The 21,033-nt window shown below is 43.7% G+C and overlaps 1 protein-coding gene across 4 annotated transcripts in view; it reads left to right on the forward strand.

Moving 5' to 3' along the window:
- LOC115523666 (schwannomin-interacting protein 1) overlaps positions 1-21,033 on the forward strand; it is a 586,877-nt gene that overhangs the window by 447,953 nt on the left and 117,891 nt on the right. Inside the window, exons 1-2 of one of the 4 annotated variants that reach the window (XM_030329854.1) lie at positions 16,127-16,210; positions 16,734-17,432. In XM_030329854.1, the coding sequence (XP_030185714.1) occupies positions 16,752-17,432 (681 nt within the window). In that variant the 5' untranslated portion in view covers positions 16,127-16,210; positions 16,734-16,751. Of the gene's footprint in view, positions 1-16,126; positions 16,211-16,383; positions 16,523-16,733; positions 17,433-21,033 lie in introns of those variants that run through there. The other 3 variants (XM_030329856.1, XM_030329853.1, XM_030329855.1) reach the window with 3 other exon arrangements.

The raw sequence follows: 21,033 nt of genomic DNA on the forward strand, positions 1-21,033 counted from the left end.
TGTTGTACCGTGCTGTGCAGGTAAGCACCTGGCCCTGCCCTCTGCCTGCCTTTCCCTGGGTTGATTTCCATCCTAGGGCTCTCCATTATGCTCTGTGCACCAGCTCAGTATTTCTTATTTTGCTTCACTCTTTACATGCCTCAAATAGCTCTTTTTTTTTTTCCTTGAGCCCTAGCTTAGCCAAGTTCCCTATATTTGATTCCTTTGATCTTTCTGTTTAAATCAATCTCTTCCTCTAATTATTTTCTGTTCCACTTCTTTGAACCCCTTCCAGTTGCCTCCCTTTCTCAAGAAGCCAGGTGTTTGAGAATCTGGATGAGGTTCAGGCAGAATCAGGTAGACACAGCTGCTTGCCCCCAGGTCACTTGTTGCCTTGTCTTTAAGCAGCAAAGATGGTTTACTAAAGGCACGTGACATTCCGGAGCAGTGAGCACTGCCCTATGTGTGGCAGGTGCTCAGTAAGTAATTACAGAATGGAGAAATTAACTGGGATCTCTTTTAAATGGGCTGCACTATATTCTAACTTACACTTAATTTGCTTCCCCATTGTATCCTGGGCCTAGGTCTCTTTCTGCTTTTAGGTTTTTCTGTCCCATCTCATAGTTATTTCATAGCTTACTTCTTTGGTGCTTTACACATTTTTAAATTAAATTTCTGTATGCTTCCTGCTTGTATATTTAACTTCATTAGTTTAATTCATGTCATGAGATTTTGTTAATAACCTTGTTTACCAAATCCATGTTATTTATAAATTATTCTGTTTTACTCCTTTCTTTAACTGATAATCATGTTCATATTTTCTTAGATTTAATTTCTGTTTAAATTAGAGTAGACTTTCCTTCTTTTTGTTAATTTTCAGTGTTTTTCTAGTTAGCCACAGTATAAGATTCATCATATCCTATAATTCCAATATAAGTTTGGTTGAGAAAAAAGACCATTGTCTTCAATAATATGATGTCTGAGATTTGCTTCAAAATAATCTAGTGGGTGGGGCACCTGGGTGGCTCAGGCGATTTAGCGTATAACTCCTGATCTGAGCTCAGGTCTTGATCTCAGTGTCATGAGTTCAAGCCTTGCGCTGGGCATGAGGCCTACTGAAAAAAAAAAAATCTAGTGGGTGTGGGGGAGTAGGACAGTTATAGGTGAAATAAGATTGCCAAGAGTTGATAGTTGCCAGAGCTGGGTGATAGGTACATGAGGGTTTATTATACTATTCAATTATGTAAATGTTTGAAGTGTTTACATAATAAAAATGTATTTAAAAAGAACAAACGAATGTAGATATAAAGATATAGAATTGATCCTATGAATTACCTGAGGACTCCAGCTGTCCTTGTCGTTGTTATTTGTTGGTTCAGCCATCCCTCTGCCTTCATTGCAAAGTTTAGCAGTTGCTCCTCCTCTTCTTTTCTTTCCAAACTCTCATTCTCACCTGGGAGGTTTCATGGTGCTTGTGTGTGGCTTGTCTAGTGCCTCCCATCAGCAATGCTAATCATCTATACTTCCACTCTTATTCAGCAGCCCACTCTTCCTTGATTATATTTCAAATCATTTCTACAATGATGCAGATCTCCATATGCTGACCCCCCAGAACTCTGGCTAAGGCTTTCAGGTTATGTTTTGTTACAGAATGTACTTTTCATCAGTCTAAATATAAAACACTTATATAATCCAGCCATCTCTGTTTTACAAGCCTTCAGGTCCCTATTAGTTTCAAGTTCAGGTTCAAACTCAGTATCCTTCACATCCAGCTCTTGCTTTCCTGCCATGTCTTGCCTCTTTCTCTAATATCCTCTGATAGTTACTGTCTTTTCAAGTTATTTGTGGGTAACAGACCATGCTTTCTTACACTTCCAAACTTTTGACCGTACTATTCCCTGAGATTGGAATGTCTTTTCATCAGTTGGCCCCGGGAGGACTTCTGCAACTTTTGTTTGTACCTCAAAACTCAATTCAAGCATCACTCCTTTGAGAAGGCTTTCCTGAGCTGTCCACATTGAGTTAATCCCTCCAATATCTTTTTTCATTTTATTTATTTTCTTAAAATAAACTTTAAAAAATCTTTTTTTTTTGAGAGAGAGAGCACACACACATGTGAGTGGGGGAGAAGGAGGAGAAGGAAGAAGAGGAGGGAGGGAGGGAGAGAGAGAGAGAGAGAGAGAGAGAGAGAGAATGAATGAATCCCAAGCAGGCTCCACGCTCATAGTATGTAGCCCAACTCAGGGCTCTATCTCATGAACTGTGAGATCATGACCTGAGCAAAAATCAAGAGTCAGTTGCTTAACCGACTGAGCCACCCAGGGACCCCCAACATCTTTTTCATAGCACTCTTGACCATGCCCACCCAAATAGTTTGAAACCCAACTGAAATCATGGATATTCTTTGTTTCCTTTCTGGAATGTAAGCTCTTTGACCTCTTTCAAGTTTTTCTGTCCAGAGTCCAACCCAGTGCCTGACACACAGTAGGTATTGGAATGAATGAGTAACTGAATGAACAGAGGAACACATAGATGAATGCTGTTATCTTCTTAAGGTAGCACTTCCCTACCCAACAGCCTTCTCTACGGGTCTGGGTCAATGCTCTTGGTCCTGGGCAGCCTTTCCAGTCTTTGCCTCCTAACTGCCCTTCTTAACCCACCTGTCCCATCTGGTTCTAGCTGTAATCCAATAGTCCCTGTTTCTGCTGAGTCCTTTCTATTTGGTGCTTCCTCTAGATGAGTGTTTCCCAGAGTGTGGTACACAATAATTTTTAGGTGATACTCAGATAAGTGTCTTTTGATAGTCTTGTGTTTATATTCATAAATATTGGAGGAAGGGGAATTGAACACATAAAACCTGTGATTTCACAGAGAATATTGATTAGGACGAAACAAATATAGGTAGTGCCATGGTAATCAACCTTACCTGGACCTCATAAACCAGAGGCAAGGTGCTCAGATATAATCATCAATTGTTTCTAGCCCTCAATAACTGAACCCTTGGCCATGCCCGTTAGAAGTATAGACAGCCAAGAATAACATCAATAAGGAAGGATTCCCAAACACTGAATTCCACAGGCATCTCTGTTTTAATTCAGTGATATGTTGAAATGTCACTTCCTGATGTTGCAGAGTATGTATAGGTACACTTAACTATGTTATATTTTACAGAAAAAATAATTAAATATTTGTTGAGCTGTCCAATGATATCCTCATGCAAGTTCAGATTTTTAATGTGGGTTGATATAGAAACTGACAGATTTGTCTCATCAGTGCGACCTTATCTTTGTCTGAAACCATCAGTTAGGGTATCTAGCTATTTGGATCAAAAAGTGCCATTCCTCTCCACATGAAAAGATGTTCAACGTCGCTCCTTATCAGGGAAATACAAATCAAAACCACACTCAGATATCACCTCACGCCAGTCAGAGTGGCCAAAATGAACAAATCAGGAGACTATAGATGCTGGAGAGGATGTGGAGAAACGGGAACCCTCTTGCACTGTTGGTGGGAATGCAAATCGGTGCAGCCGCTCTGGAAAGCAGTGTGGAGGTTCCTAGAAAATTAAAAATAGATCTACCCTATGACCCAGCAATAGCACTGCTAGGAATTTACCCAAGGGATACAGGAGTACTGATGCATAGGGGCACTTGTACCCCAGTGTTTATAGCAGCACTCTCAACAATAGCCAAATTGTGGAAAGAGCCTAAATGTCCATCAACTGATGAATGGATAAAGAAATTGTGGTTTATATACATAATGGAGTACTATGTGGCAATGAGAAAGAATGAAATATGGCCTTTTGTAGCAACGTGGATGGAACTGGAGAGTGTGATGCTAAGTGAAATAAGCCATACAGAGAAAGACAGATACCATATGGTTTCACTCTTATGTGGATCTTGAGAAACTTAACAGAAATCCATGGGGGAGGGGAAGGAAAAAAATAAAAGAGGTTAGAGTGGGAGAGAGCCAAAGCATAAGAGACTCTTAAAAACTGAGAACAAACTGAGGGTTGATGGGGGGTGGGAGGGAGGGGAGGGTGGGTGATGGGTATTGAGGAGGGCATCTTTTGGGATGAGCACTGGGTGTTGTATGGAAACCAATTTGACAATAAATTTCATATATTGAAAAAAAGAAAGTGCCATTCCTCTCAAAAAGAAACTTATTTGCAGCCATACATTTTATATGTCATTTTGATGTATTTTATTTTTTTGTTCGGCATTTTTATTTTTCATTTTTACAAGTTTAATAACATTGTTCTTATAGAATTTACCATACTCATCAAATCTAATATACCATTGATATGTAAAACACATCATTATTTTATGTGCTGCTGAGAACAACAGAGAGGTTGCTAATTATAATTGCAAGCTGCCATGGATTCTAAGACACATTCCAATTTCAGAGGGGTTAAAATTATTTTTTAAAGTGTGCTTAAAGTTGATAAAATGCAGATGTATATTTCACTTCTATTTTACCAAATAATACTTATATTTCATTAATCATAGTGATATATTCTTTTTTTTTATTTTTTTAGAGAGAAAGAGGGAGGGAGAACATGTATAAGGTAGGGAGAGGGGCAGAGGGGGAGAGAGGGAGGGAGGGAGGGGGAGAGAGAGAGAGAGAGAGAGAGAGAGAGAGAGAGAATCTTAAGCAGGCTCCACACTCAGTACAGAGCCTGATGCAGAGCTCAGTCCCATAATCCCCATGGGATTATGACCCGAGATGAAATCAAGAGTCAGATGCTCAACCAACTGAGCCACCCAGGCACCCCCAAAGTTTTGTTTTGGTTTTTTTTTGTTTTTTTTTCCAAAGTTTTGTTTTTAAATGACTTTAAAAATGAGTTGGTTAAAGAAAAATCATATGTAAATAGGAGTAGACATGGAATGTAGCATGGGAAAATTCTGGAGGTGATAGCCATGCAATTGTGACTTGGCCTAGCCACCTATAGGGGCCCAGATACTGCCTGTTGGCCCCACCTGCCAGCTCAGACCAACCCACTGCCCTCCAGCCCTGCGCCCAGCTCCTACCTGAGGGAGAGTCTGTCTCTGTCTCCTCCACCAAGCATGAGGGAGGAGATTGGGCAATCATGCCTCTGCTCAGGTTGAAAAATGTGGCTATAACTCACTGAAGTCATTTTATGAGAGCGAAAAGAAATTCCTAAAATCAGACTCCTTATATTCAAGTAATCTAGACTCGCCTTTATTTAAATAAGAGCATACTGACAGGTTTCTGTTTTCTTTTGTTTTGTTTTTAACCAATTCTCCACAAAGTAAGGAGAAAAGAACATGTTAGCCTCTCTTGCTGGGTAATTTATTTACTAATAATGGCTAACTAAACATGAACCGTTTCAGTGATTATTAAACCGAAGAATGGTCTGCTTTGTTTTTCATAATAAATTTACCAGTTGTAATTATGAATAAGTTGACGAAAATTGCATTTCTTTGACAAAATACAGAAGTGGCTAATTTCCTACTCCCACAACGGAGGTGGAGAGAGAATCATTTTAGATGGAGTCGGGAAAAACTGCCAAGTTTCCATTGGGAAAATGTTGTGCTTCTGCGCACTATCTCCCTATCTGTGGATACGTGTCCATCACGCTTCCAGCTCCCACCCTGCACAAGGTCTAGTCCTCAAACTGCTTGGCACTATGTGAATATTTCCCCAAGAGCCACCCAAAACCCTTGGATTTACTTGGTGCTTATCCTTGAAGGTTAGTGCGAATCATTAACCAGAATGCAGTGGAGCAGGAGGTCACAAGTCATATAGGCTCCACTGCTTGCACAGAGCCTGTTTTTGCAAACCTAATTTTGAAGGTTTTAATGTAGGTGTAATTGAGAAGATAAATTGAACACATATGCATATCCTAATAAAGGTATTCTTTGGAGTCAGCAAATAGTCACATCATACTAAGCATCAATGATCCTATTATAGTATAATAAAAGGGAAAGGTCTTATAATAGAAGATTATTTATAGGCTATTAGTTATTAGTATAATTTTAAAAATATAAGCAGTAACAATTAGCAGAATTGATAGTATTGGAGATGCAGCTGTTTCCACTCGCTGGTACTAATGATATTAACAATAATTCTAATAGCAATGTCATTTGAAAGCTAAACCTTTTCCAAGTTCTTTATCCTTATGGGTGTTTTTATCAGATCATTGCTGCATAATTTTATAAAAACGATTTCCTAATATTCATAAAAGTTCCTGACATCATACACTAAATTTTGAAATTTATTCATAGATTAGAATAAAGTTGTAATTGTGGCCCAGTACCCTTTCTCCAAGCAGAAATAGTGGTCAGAAAGTCAAATATATTTAAGAAGTAGACTCACTAAGACTTGGTGTCTTAGGTCAGGTTCCCTAGAAGCAAAGCCTTAGAGAGGGATTTGGATGCAGGTGGTTTACTGAGAGATAAACCTATAAGGAAGGGAGAGAAGCAGGATAGGGACGTGGGAAGTGCCAGGCACAATGTGGATCAGATGGTATGCCTGGCTCGATGCGGGTGGATGGATAAATTGGACCACACAGGATAGCCGTGAGCCCTTATAGCCAATACTCACAGCAGTTTGGGGGTTGATGTGGTGGCCAGGAACAGGGACCTGCTTGGAGCACTAACAGCACTAAGTATACTTGGTGATGGAGGGGGAGGGGAATGGGGATTGGGGAGAGGGGAACAAGGACGGCTCCCAGATTTGTGACATGAACAAGTGAATTGATTCTTGTATATAACAACAACACTCCCCTCATAATACCAAAAATCCAAGATTGCAGAAGAAATAGGAAAAGATTCTCATTGTACAAATAAATAAGTTTTCCTTTAGCTTTCACTTTCTAGATGAAAAATGCCAACTTTTTGGCATATTTGCATAGGATTTTCTACTAGGGATATGTAAACTTTTTTTAAAAAGTGGTTTTTTTAAGAACTTTTCCATTTACTCTGCTTTGTGTTGAAAATGAACCCAAGCTTTGTGTTCAAAAATGAGCCCAGTTTGGGTTAGAGTTATTAGTACTCTAATAATTGAAGATGCAGTCCTGATATTACAACATTATGGTAACTTTTAATGAAAAAGTATTATGCATTGCTCTTATGCATTCACCCTTTAGTCCAGAGGTCAGTAATCTATGGCTTGTGAGCCAAATCCAGCCTGCAACCTGTTCTTGTATGACCTGAGAGCTAAGAATTTTTACATTTTTAAAGGGTTGCTTTAAAAAGAATTTAGCAGACTATATGACACACAAAGCCAAAAGTATTTACTATTTTTAGCCCTTTTACAGAAAAGTTTGCTGACCCCTGCTTCAGTCCATTATGACCTCAAACTTTCTTTCAGAAGTGTGCTGACCAATCTGTATTTTGAGATAAAATCTGACATTCAAAAACTTCAAACTAGCAAGTGATTTATGGAACCAGAAAATGATTTGTTTTATAAAAGGATTCATCGCAGAATTTATACAAATAAATTCTAGTTCATCTGAACAGTTGTTTTTAATGGAATTCTTCAACAAATTCAGAAGCATTCGTTTTAAGTAAAATAAATCTGCATAATTTCTCTTTGTTTCATAACAATATTACTACCCATTTTGTGATTATTGTAAAGAAACTGAAAATACAAATAGATACAAAGGTAAAAAGTCACCTGCAATATTACCATCCATCTTTAGCCACTGTTAACATGTGGTACATCTTTTCCTAGGCATATAAACATTTAATTTTTTAAAATGTGGATAACGTATGTATGATAGTATATCCTCTTATTCATTTAATATTATGATTTTCAAAAGCATCGTATTTGACTGCATTTATTCCACAGAATGAATATGTCACAATTTATTTAAATATCTTACCATTTTTTGACATTTAGGTTGAAACTAATTTTTCACTCTTGTAAATGCCACAATGAGCATCTTTATGCATAAATATAGATCCTGATTTCTGTGTCCTTAGGCTAGATTTTTAAAAGAGTAACTATTGTCTCCTCCCCCCAGTTTGTTCCTTGTCTCTTACAAACTCATTTTTCTTCTAGATCTATCAACCCTGGAGTTCCTCGGGGTTAGAAATGTGACCTACCTCTTCCTACTCTCTCTGTCGGCAGACATGTCACCTATACCCAAGCTTTCAAATACAATCTCCCATATTTACATCTCTAGCCCCAGATCTCTCTGCTAAGCTCCAGACACACATATCCAGATACCTACTTGGCATGTTCACTTGTATGTCTTATACCATCTCAAATAGAAAATGTCCAAAAATGATTCAATATCTTCCCTTCTTTTGCTTGCTACCAAACCCCCTCCTTGTTGCCCATTTCAGTGAAGAGATACCACCTTTCCACTAAATTGCTTATGATACAAAGCTGGAAACCATCAGTGACGTCTCTCTCTATTCCGTCACCAGGTCTTGTTAATTCTCCCATCTAAATATATCTTTAATATTTCTATTTCTCTCCATCTCCCCACCCTCACCTAAACCACATTTATCTCCTCCCTGGACTACTATATTTGCTTCCTAATTGGTCTCTCTGCATCCACTCTTGTCCTCGGTCCTTCTATCCTCTGGTAGTTCTCTACCGAGGAGAACATTTCTAAAAATGTCAATCTGCCTTTACAATCCTTAAGCGGTTGTTAGGATAAAGATCTTAATGGCAACCCCTTCTCTTGCCACTCTCCCCCTTACTCTCTTGTTCCCACCTAGTGGTTTTCTTTCAGCTACTCACGTAAGCTAGGCTTCTATCAGCCTCAAACCCTTTGTTTAAGGTGTTTCTTCTGCCTTTAACACCCTCCCTCTTCTGCAGCTGACCAACACTTCTTCTGATGCAACCTCCAATACACACACTACCTACGTGCTTTCTCACCATCGTATGAGTCTACTCTGGGTACTTATGACAAATTGTAATCTAAATTGTTGGGTATCTTTTTTCTGCTGTAATGTCTGTTTCTCTACTAGAGTGAACTTTCATTTTGGGCAAATAGTGTCTGTCTCTTTCACCACAGTATCTCTCAGGGCCACCCATGTAGTAAGTGCTCCATAAATACTTGTTGAATTATTAACAGGTTATGGGGTATAAACTTTGCAAAGACATTTAAAACATTTTATCAAGGGCACGTGGGTGGCTCAGTTGATTAAGTGTCCGACTTCAGCTCAGGTCATGATCTCACCATTCATGAGTTCGAAGTCAGACGCTCAACTGACTGAGCCATCCAGACACCCCCAATCACACTCATTCTGACATTGTATATTGTTTTAAATAATTTAAAAATATTTTATAGGCAATATGTAACCTCATTATTATTGAAATTGCATCTTTTTGATTACTAGTGAAGTTGAACAGTTTTCACATTCCCCCATGCCTTGAGTGATCATTTGATTTATCATGTAAACTGGGACGCTTTTGAGAGTGAAGAAAGGTGCTGTTCATAATTATGCCAGGACAAGATGCCAGGATAAAAGCAGGACCATCCTATACAAGCCAAGATGGATAGTTTCCCTAACTCTTTCATTTTCATGTAGTCTTAGAACTCTGGGCATCTAAAGCTGAGAGTAGAGGTCCACGTGATGATCCAGGGGTAAACTGAAGATAAAAATGCTTTTTGTTCTTCATTTTCATATGGATGCCGTGTGCTGTGCTGTCCAGTAGCTCAGTGACTTGCTCCAGAACTCCCTGTCACCAATGCTGCCTACTTCACTCATTTACCTCACCTGCCTAACCTTTGGAGACTTCCAACAATTTCATACCACTCTCCTTTCATGATAAGACCATTGGCCCAAAGAGCTGCAGGAACTGTCTTGCCCATAAATGCAGAGCTACTCAGAGGCAGAGCCAAGGCTTTTGGAAGAGTTCCCTCCTGTTCCACCAAGCTGCCTCCTCCTTCACGTTCAGATACATTCCTCCTGCTTGGATTGCACTGACAATGCCAGTAGTTATTTTCTGATTTGATAACACTTCCAAAGTTATATAGAGAAGTGACCAGAACAGAGTTTTCACTTCTTAGTGCATCCTGTGAGGATGTTCCTCTTTGACAGCATAACACATCAAAGCACAAGGCACACAATTTCTGGGGCAATTCGTCTTGTACTGGGGTCATGTGCACGTGGTTTCAGTGCCTATGACTTGTAACGCTTCCCTGAGCTCATGCAATGAGTCTACAAACTTTCGTAGCTTTTCCTAAATGTCCTCTTATGTAATATATGCCCTTCAGTGAAGCTCAAAAAATAAATTCAGAGTTGCTTACAGATTTGCATTTTCAAGAATTGCTAGGAACTTAAGGAAGGTAGAATATGATGACAAAGAATTTCTGGAAAAAGAAAGATGAGGAGAGTTTAAATAAGTTGAATTTTTGTCAATGCCATCTGATCTGAGGTATGACTTTATTAGGAAAAGAACAGCAGCCTTCCTCTTCCAATCTCCTCAACAGAGAACAAATTTCCTTCTAATGAGATTCCCAATAGAGCCTCTGATTACTGTTGTGCAAATTGTGCACTGCACAATCCTAGGAGGTGCCATTTACCCCACCACCTAGGCAAAGGTGCCAAACGGTCCCTCTTGGCAGGCACCTGTGGTGCAGATCACAATCCTCCTGGCACCAGACAGGGTACAATCTGTGCGGCCATATGTTGAGGTCCTGACTGACACTCTCTGTGTGACTTTTCCTTGGTAAAGAAAGACACTATCAGTGTCAGTTAGAGTTGCCTTATTCACCAATACCTGTAGACTTTTTAGAGTAATCTTCATTTCATACATTCACCTAGTTTTTGTAAGCACTTTGGTATATGTCAAGCCAAGTGTCCTGGTTTCAGGTTTAGGAAATAGGTCATTGGAGCTATCTTTTAAGGGCTGAGGTTGTCTAAATTTTGCCATTTCATTTTTATTGAGGAAAATGCAGGAAATAAGTGCAATCTCATGGTTTTCTAGAGAACCTAAACATTTAAGATGTTAATGTTTTTTAAAGGGATGTTTTTCATTAAAATTTAGCTGTGTAGGGGTGCCTGGGTGGCTTGGTCGGTTAAGCATCTGAACCTTGGTTTCTGCTCAGGTCATGATCTCACGGTTTATGAGTACCAGCCCCACAGCAGGCTCTGCGCTGACAGTGGGGAGCCTGCTAGGGGTACTCTCTTACTCCCTCTCTCTCTGCATCTTCCCTGCTCATGCTGTCTCTCTCTCTCTCTCAAAATAAATAAATAAACTTAAAAAATATATAGCTCTGTAAATGAAAGAAAGAAAAAAAAATTAGGTGTATATAGGATCCATCTCCAAAATATCTATACATATAGACTAAAAGTTAAAAATCAACCATTGGCTCTCCAGAAATAAAGGAGAAATGCCATGCATTCAACCTGCCCAATGGAGAGAGACCTTCGTTTTAAATTAATAGAGAAACCAACTTTGTATCTCCCAACAGAGAAGGTGATGAAACCATTCAGAGACAGTTTTATATCATATTTCCCATAGTGTCTAGGATGAAATCCAAAGGGTCTTTAAGCTGGAAGAAGCCTTTTAGTTCATTCACTTACTCATAATTCTGACTATTTGTGAAACATCATGACCATGCAGTCTAGCCCCCTTCATGAGGAACCTGAGGTCACAAAGTTGGTTAGAGACAGGGCTGGAAACTAAGCCCAGATGTTCTATATCCAGGACACTTGGCCCCACAGTGTTGCTACATATTACCATGTAGTTAAATTCAGGTGATGAAATAGGAGAGCATCTGTATACTGCATGTGACTTGCATGTAATTCATGCAATAAAGATGAAATACAAACCTCTTTGCCAGCCATTTCTTTATTACTCTAAATGCCACAACTTAGAGAAAGAAGGTGCAGCATTAGGGGCAATAATTTCAGAATTAGTTTGGGACTTTTGCAAATAAACCTTTTTCCCAGCTATCTATACTCCTTACAATTTAAATATTTCAGTCATGCCTTTTCTCAAATGTTGCCTTTACAGATTAACATCCTATAAATAGCACTGACCTCCTAGGAACATGCTGTCATCCCTACCCTTGGAGTATTATTCCAGTTTTCCGTTCATGACAAAAATGAAAATCCCAATCTCATGGGGGCTACCTTCTGAAAGGATTTGCTTTGCGGGGAAATTAAAAGCATGTAGTTCATACAATTGGAAATTTCATTTTCCAGGGTGTCTGTACTCTTCTTTTACACAATTAAGTCTCCCAACGTGCCGAATAGCGCTGAACTTGTTGACAGTTGAGGAGGTGGAGCACATGTGTGCATCGGGGAACAGCTGCTCTTGCCAGCTGCCTTCTCCTCTGCATAGACAGAAATACTGCCCAAGGAGCCCCTGCAGGGCAGGAGACTCAGAACTCCTTTGAACTTGCTGCAAGGAGCCCTTTCTGACATTTTGCTCTGTGAATTTATCCATTTGTATGCAGACCAAAGGGTAGTGAGCCTTTCACTGAGTGACTAGCAGCCAAGATTCTAGAGCCAAGCTACCTGGGTCCAAATCTTGGCTATGCCACCTAGTTTTCCAGCTCTTTGACATTAGGCCGCGTTACTTAATCTTACTATCTTCAGCAATCTCACCTGTACATGGGGATACTAGTTTCTTCATAAAGTTTTTGAGAATTAAATGTTATTATTAATAATCCCAGCATCCAATGTATATTTTTAATGTTTTTATTTTTGAGCGAGAGAGCACAAGCAGGGGAAGTGGGGGGGGGGGCGGGGACAGAGGATCCGAAGTGGGCTCTGCACTGACAGCAGAGAGCCCCATGCGGGGCTTGAACTCCAGAACCATGAGATCATGACCTAAGCTGAAGTTGGACTCATAACCACTTAACCGTCTGAGCCACCACAGTGCCCCTGCAGCAACAAATATTGATGAAGCTTCTATTCCATTCCAGTTATCATGAACAAAACAGAGAAATAGCTCCTCCCTTAGAGTATTTACTCCCTTAGAGTATTTACTCCTCTAGAGTATGTTTTCCCAGTAGGAGCACTGATCCATTTAAGGGTTATAAAGTCAATGGTGAAGTGTGAGCAAATTTTTTTTTAAATGAATTAGGATAGGATTTACAAATAAGAGTTTTATGAAACTTTTAAATATTTTTATACGTATGTGTGGCCTGGGTCTTGGCAGAAAATGGTTTTCTTGAGTCTAGTAGAGAAGACATGCAATTAAACAGCAACGTAGATGCAGCATTTATGATGAGTGCAATAAATATCTCTGGAGTATGGGAAAGTTACCTGCTTCCTTTTAGGCGGGCGGTACAGAGAATCAGGAGCCTTCCCGGAGGAAGTGACATTTAAGCCTAGACATAAAGGATAAGTAGAAATTTGCCAAAAGAAATGGGGGGAGGTTGGGCAGGAAGCAGTTCCTTTAAGGGCATTGAGGAGCCAAGGGGACTTTAAAGGAGCTGGGAGAGACCTGCATTGCAGAGAGGCACTCTGGCTGCATGCAGAGAATGGGCATAGGTAGTAGGGAGACTGTTTAGTAATTTCAGGACAGCGGTCCAGACTGGGGTGATTGATGGGGGAAGGTGCTGGTTTGCGATGACACCCACTTGACTCACATCTCTGATGTCTAATTTACAAAGGTTGCAGGGGACAAAATCTAAGTCTGTAAGCCACAAGCTCCTAACCTGAGGACACGGTCCTATAAACAGGAAGACAGGACCTTTCAATCACTTTCCAAATCATCTCTCCATCCTGCTGGACATATCTGTAGACTGTCGCCGGCCTAGGAATTGGCAGGGCTTTCTGTTCCAAAATGGGACAGTTCTTGGCAGGAGATGGAAGGCTGGAAACAGAATGGAAACTGGGCTAGCCAGGCACCTTGCATGAAGAGAAAAGAAAAAACGAAACCTGGTACTTTCCCATCTGATCCAGAATATCTGGTCAGAAAATTATTTAAAAGGACAGATAATTCAGAGATATTTGGCTTTGAAATGCCATGCGTTTTTGGCAGTGGATTTACCTTGCCAAATGTTTTTCTAAGGCCTTATTTTGCATTCCCTGAACACAGACCATCTGGGCAGCAGGGGAGATGAGTAGGAGCCCAGGAGGGAATCTGGGTGGGGGGCTGAGGAGGTCCTAATGTTTAAAAATTGGGACTGAGACCACAACTTTTTATCACTCCAGTTGATGAATACTTATCTGTCTACCTGTGTTCTGCCCCAGAGCAGTGAGCTTTTCCTGACCTAACCCTTGCCAATTCACATGGTGATTTGAAAAGCAGCTATCTAGTTCCCAGCACCCGGTGTTTCCTACCCACATCTCTGAACACTTTTAGGGCCACATCCATCCTACAGGGCAGGGGGTGGGAGACGGGCAGCCAGCTGACCCAGGGCTTCACAGCAACCTCAAAATCAAACCATATTTGGAGCACAAGGCAGGCTGTTTACAGATGTTACCATAAAAGACATTTGAAATTATAATCAGTCCTGCTTTACAGAAGAGCTGTAAAGGGGCCAGACCAGAGGCCCCTTTTCCTGTATTCATTAAGATTGCTGCTTCCAGGCAAGTTAAAAGATTAGTTTATCTTCCCTGGCTCAGGCCTACCTAGGACTGGAAAGAGTCACACTTCACTGAAATCACTTAAACAAAGGGTCTCTGCACCAAGTCCCAATTAGGACCTAGAAGAAAAGTCAGGATGGCAGCCACTCCCTACTAAAGAATTCCAAGCATTCCCCTGGTCCTCCCTCTGGAGGGTGCAAAGCCAGGGTAGTGGCCTGGTCCAAGCTAGAATTCACTGGGAATAATTAGTAACAGCCCAAATCTGGAAGTTCAGGGAAACTGGTTTTCCCCCAATCCATTGTAAAATTAAGTGCTAGGGTTGTTTCGTTTTTTTTTTCTTTTTGAATTTTTTCAGATTTACTGAGGTATAATTGACACATAAAATTGTTAAATATTTAAAATGCATGCTATGGTTATTTGACACAAGCATACAGTGTGTAAGGATCCCCTAGTTAACACATCCGTCACCTCACATGTGTGTTTGTGAACATTTAAGAGGGCATTTCCTTGTTTCCCAGTTCTTACAAGTCAGCACTGGTTGGTTCACAGGAAATTTCTAACCCTGAAAAGGTGCTCTATGACCCATCTATGCTTTCCAAGTGATGGTATCTTCACTCCAAGGAACCTTGTCCCTAATGAGATGAGCTGCCAAATTCAGGGAACCAGTGTGCATTCCGAAAAACCCAGCATAGGTTTCTTTGACTCGGTTTCCAGAAAAATTTAAGGACGCAGAGTCAGTGCAAGTGCCAGGAGCAGGTCACCTGATATCCACGTCTTCCCTTCCTTTAATGTCTCCTTGATTGGAGGCGGCCAAAAGGGACTTTAGAGGTTCGCCTAAACCTTTAGAACAGATTCTTCACCAACGTTCCAGGTATCAGTCCCATCTTCCACTTAGCTCTCCATTCCCCAGACACACACCTCTCTGAGGTCATCCTCAGCGTGCGGCCGGTAGCGGGAAGGAAGCGTGAGCTAAAGCAACAGGTTCCGCCCACAGCCTGAACTTGGAAGGGGCGCGGGCAAGGCGACTGGAGCAGGGCGGTGGAGGGAGAGGAAGTGGCCGAGGAAGGTGGAAGGGAAATGATGGTGCATGACCACCCAGCACACGTCACTTCGGGCTCCCACAAGGGCTAGTGTCTGTGCGCGTGTGGGAGGAGGGAGGTCCTTCACCGGATCACTCGGGGACTTCCGCGTGGGTTAGCATGCGCCGCGACCGCGCTTTGGGGTACCGGGAGGCTAAGGCAGAATAACGAGCCCCGAAAAGAGGGCTTGAAACGCGCCCAGAAAATCTTTGTGTGTGTGTGTGTCTGTGGGTTAACACCCGCCACCCTCCCCAGGGTGCCGCCCCTGTTAATTGGCCAGGTCTGCATCCCTAACGCCCCGAGCCCCTTTCCCTCGGCCTTTTCCCGACCTCTCTGAACCCAAGCCCGCCCGCCTCCCGCCTGAGACTGCAGCCGCGAAAACCGGGAGAACGGACTGCGCCGCGCCCGGCAGCCTCTGGGCATGCTCGGTGGCGGGACCGGCTCCGCCGCCGGGAGGGCGCGTCCTCCCTCCCCCAGGGCGGCGGCGGCGGCGGCGCCTGCAGCTACCGCCGCCGCGCCCGGCCCCGCACACCTTTTGGGGTGGGGAGAGCCACCCTCTCCTGCGAAAGCTGAGAGCGCCCCCCCCACCCCGAGCCTTCCAGCGGGCCGAGGAGGGGCCGGTCAGGGAGGCGCGGAGGCGGGAGTGAGACCTCCGAGCTGCCTGCGGTTCCTTAGAAAGTAAAGCTCAGCTGGCGAACCGAGCCGGCTCCCCGCCGCCGGCGGGGGCGGGGCGAGGCGGGGCCGAGTGGGGGGTGGTCTCGGCGCCCGGAACGAGGTGCGAATTCAGTAGCCGCCCACCTTCTTCTCGGTCCCGCCCCCAGGGAATTATAATTCTCTGGGAAAGTGTCTGGTTCTCGGAGAATCCTTGGGGCGGGGTGCAGGGGTGCTCCCGGCGCAAAATGGTTACAACAAAGTCCATGCGCGCCCCGGGGCCCCTCTTATGGAAAGTGTGAGCGCTGGTGGCTGGGCACCCCCTTTGCTAATCTGAGGGTTAGTTACTGGGAGGAAGTATGGTTGTGGGGGGGGGGTCGGTGGGCGAAGGGAAGCCTCAAGCTGGTGCCGGCTCCGTCCCCAGGCCTCCTTCGGGGGTGCACCTCCGACCAGGCAGACGCGGGGCACTGGGCCGGGGTGCTCGCGGCGGGTGGCGGGGGGCCGGAGCAGGCTCGGCCCGGCAGCTCACTCTCTGCCTCCTCCCCCCTAGGATTACCGAGAGGATGGGATGGATCTAGGCAGTGACGCCGGCGGCAGCAGCAGCAGCAGCCGCACCAGTTCGCAGTCCAACTCCACCAAAGTGACCCCTTGCTCCGAGTGCAAATCCTCGTCGTCGCCGGGGGGCAGTCTGGACTTGGTGTCTGCCCTGGAGGACTATGAGGAGCCCTTCCCGGTCTACCAGAAGAAGGTGATTGATGAGTGGGCGCCGGAGGAGGACGGGGAGGAGGAGGAAGAGGAGGACGAGCGCGACGAGCGGGGGTACCGGGATGACCGCTGTCCGGCCCGGGAGCCGGGGGACGTGAGCGCCAGGACCCGCAGCGGCGGCGGCGGGGGCAAGGGCGCCACCACTGCCATGCCGCCCCCCGTGCCCAACGGCAACCTCCACCCGCACGACCCCCAGGACCTCAGGCACAATGGCAACGTGGTGGTGTTGGCCGGCCGGCCCAGCGGTTCTCGGGGCCCCCGCCGGGCGGTCCAGAAGCCCCAGCCCGCGCGGGGCCGACGCGGCGGCCGGGGTCCGGCAACTGGGGTCCTCTGCCTTCAGCCCACGGACGGCGGGACGTGTGTCCCGGAGGAGCCCCCGGTGCCCCCTATGGACTGGGAGGCACTGGAGAAGCATCTGGCTGGACTGCAGTTCCGGGAGCAGGAGGTGCGGAACCAGGGCCAAACCAGGACCAACTCCACCTCCGTAAGTTGGCCGGGGGTGCGTGCCCACGCGCGCACACACGCGTACACACCGCGCGCACAGCCCGCACGCGTCGCCTGGCTCTCCCACCCGCCTGCGGCCCCATTCATCCTTCCGCGAGGGTGGGGGCCGGGCTTGAGAGCCTGCCTTCTGCTACCCTGGGGTACGGTTGCTCAGTCTGTGAGCTGTCTGGGTTTGCAGGATGGGCGGAGAGGAGGGAGGGGCAGCCAGAGGGCAGCGGAAAGTCGAGTTAGTGGAACCGGCGACTCATTTTAATGGAATTACTTATGGAGACGAGATTGTGAGTCACTTGCCTGAAAATAAATCCGGGGAAATTTTGGCACCGAAGCCAGTGCCCTGCGGGTGATATTTCAAGTGGTAATAGTTGTGGCTTTGTCGACCGTGGTGGGTCTCCCTTCGTTACCACTAACGTTTCGCCCATGTATAGTCTGTCCCTGTGCACACGCTCACATTCGCCTGCCCACACCTCCGGTATGGCAGCAGGGTTTGTTCCGTCTCGCGTTTAAGCAGATGCTCCTGAATTTGAATGGGTGACCGCCCTGCCCTGAGACTTTGTTCCTTTCTGAAACCCGACCTGTTGTTGACTTGGGGAATGGGGGGCATTGACCTGCTAGGGTAAGAGAGTGGTTGTTGCCTCTGTCGCCTCAGCCTCTCTGGTGAAGCCCTCCTTGTTTTGAGAAGGAGCCACTTGCAGTTCCTTACCGGAGGCCACACTGCCTCAGTTCAGGAAATCCAGAGAGGGAGGGGTGCTGAAGTGGAACAGAGAGAGGGAGAGAAGGAGGGCTGCATCTATAATAAGAAGCTCTGGCAGGTTTGCACTTGTCTCAACATCTTTTTTGCCCCTGAGAGGAGAGCAAATCAATGACTTAAAAGCGTCAGGAATGTAGCTCCGCTATTTATCACTGTTTTGAGATAAAGCAACAGTTGTAATTTGAAATCGTTAATGATGTCCCTAAATGGGGCTGAAGGGCACACGGTTTCAATAAGCCGCTTTCTGTGTGTGGCAGCTGTGTGGCAGTGTGGGAGAATGCTGGCTTGCAGGTGTAATTTTTCTGCTCCAGGGCCCTGGGGCTACTGGAAATTGGGTGCATGCACTTCTGACTTCAGGGGTGAGGACACTAACCACGTTTCACAGAGAAATTGGCATGGTTTCTATCAGAGAGAGCCCTTGGCTGACAGAGCCCACTGGTTAGTGTCCCTTGAGAAACTACCTATTAAATTAACACACTCATTTTAATCCCAGCTGTTTACCATGGCCACTAGCAGACGTGGAATCTTTCCATTACAGCCAATTCTATGTATTATACCTTGCAATGGAAAACATCCTTTTCCCACTTAGTGTCTGAGAAAAATACCTGATTAAGCTCCTTGGACTTAAACAATGACTTGAAGATAAACACATTTCATTTACTATTGCATGATATTAATACATTCCAGGAGAATATAATAATTTATGTACGTGCAAAGTTAGGATTTGATGATGACAACAAACCCCATTATTTAATATTTTTTGTTTAATAACTATTAAACAAAATGTTATTGAGCACCTGTGTACTATGTGCTAAATGCAAGGTCTGATTCTCTGTGCTACAGTTACACATCTGTCCATGTGAGACTTGAATTATGGTGAGGGGAGGTAGGGTACAGACTGACTCCCCTCTAAGAACTTAAAATTTAATAAATTACTTAACATCATCCCTTCCCCCAACACACACACACACACACACACACACACACACACGCACACACACACACACACACACACACACAGCCTATTACTATGAAGACTTTGTGAATCTTTCCTTCTTGGGCAATCTTTGAAAACAAAGGTGTCTCCTCACCTGTTGAACAATTTGCATTATTTGGGTTCCCTTCCCTCCACCCCAGCCCCCCTGAAAATGTCCCTTCTGGGCATTTCCTCCACAAGCTATGCAGAAAAACCTGAAACCCATTTCTTTAAAGCAAGTATGTGCACAGAAAAAAAGGGGGAGGGGAGAGCCTTTGAGGTTGTTTAATCAATTTTACCATTTTTTGGTTTGTTAATAACAAAATTAATAGCCGGTGTCGGTTTAGAATAGTGTTTTTCATACTGTAAGTTACCCATGAAATCACCTTAACATTTAAAAAAAGAAATGAAATAAAACAGTAAACTTGGTTTTAAAAACTTTTGCTTTGGTTTTATGTAAACACTGGGTCATGATGTAAAATATATTTCTTACTATGGGTCATTGTCATAAAATTCAAAAAACACTGATTTAAATGCTGTTTACTCCTGCCTGGGATAAGTGGGAAAATTTATAACTATGAGGACAGAAACTTGAGAATAACAAAGGAATCATGTAGAGGAGAAAGCCTATCTGGAATAAGTTGTTCAAATCAAACATTTTGCTCCTCTTTAAAATTTTTTTTTAAGTTTATTTATTTATTTGAGAGAGGAGGGAGAGAGAATCCCAAGCAGGCTCCACACCCCCAGCACACTGCCCGATGTGGGGCTTGAACTAACCAACCATGAGATCATGACCTGAGCCAAAACCAAGAGTCAGACGCTTAACCGACCGAGCCACCCAGGTGCCCCTTTTTGTTCCTCTTTAAAAAGCTCTGTATAAATACATGTAAATGGAATTAATACAGACTACTTAGAGGAAGGATATAAAATGAAAAAGAGGAGTAGGTTCTCCTTTACCTATGCAGAGGACCAAATGAGCTCTTCCCACCTGAGGACTTTGCCCATGGGGTTGCCTCTCCTGGGAATCAAGTGACTTATTCTTTCCCATCATTCCAGACTACTCAGCCCTCACATCCCTGACCACCCTCCCTCCCCCGCCCCCCAAAGTAAAGTAAGGCACTCTACCCAGGCACTCCTTGTGTTTTCTTAGTGCTTATCACTACCTGACATCTTGTTGGGTTCCCCTTCATTTTTGGTCTCTTGAGAATCAAGTTGTAGTGTACAGGTCTTGCCTGTCTTTTAATCATTGTAGCCTTGTGCTTGTGATACTGCCCAGGATGCAGTAGGTTCTCAAATACTGAATGAATGAATGAATGAATGAATGGTTTATTAGACCCACACACCCAGACCTAAACCAACCCCCTCATTTTACAGTTTCAAAAATTGAGGCTCATTGAAGTAAGTGATTTGCCTAAGGGCCCACTAAGTAATCTATGAAAGGTTTTCTTCTATCAGACTATGTTTTTTCTCATTTTAATGCCAAAATCAATTTGAAGTAAAAGGGAAGGAAAGAGGCTTCCACCTCCTTAGGTTTCTTAAATGACAAGTCCCCTCTTATGCTTCCCTAGTAAGTATTAACGACAGAAATAAATTAGGAAATAACCAACATACCATTATTTATGAGTCTCTTCTCACAAACATGGTTTAGTTTTGATTTGTTTTGATGGAATAATGGCTGCAGCAAAACACTCAAAAGGAAGAACTAAGATCTCAAAAATGTGTTGACCATCAGCCTTCCCTAATCTACTGAAAATTTAGAGGCAAATTTAAAAACCCTAGAGGCAAATTTAAACCCTAAGGCTGACCTTTCCTTCCTGTAGGATTTAAGCAGTTTATCTCTAGCTTGGTGTCAGCCAA

The sequence above is a fragment of the Lynx canadensis genome, chromosome C2 (genome assembly GCF_007474595.2).
Source record: "Lynx canadensis isolate LIC74 chromosome C2, mLynCan4.pri.v2, whole genome shotgun sequence".
NCBI lineage: Eukaryota > Metazoa > Chordata > Mammalia > Carnivora > Felidae > Lynx > Lynx canadensis.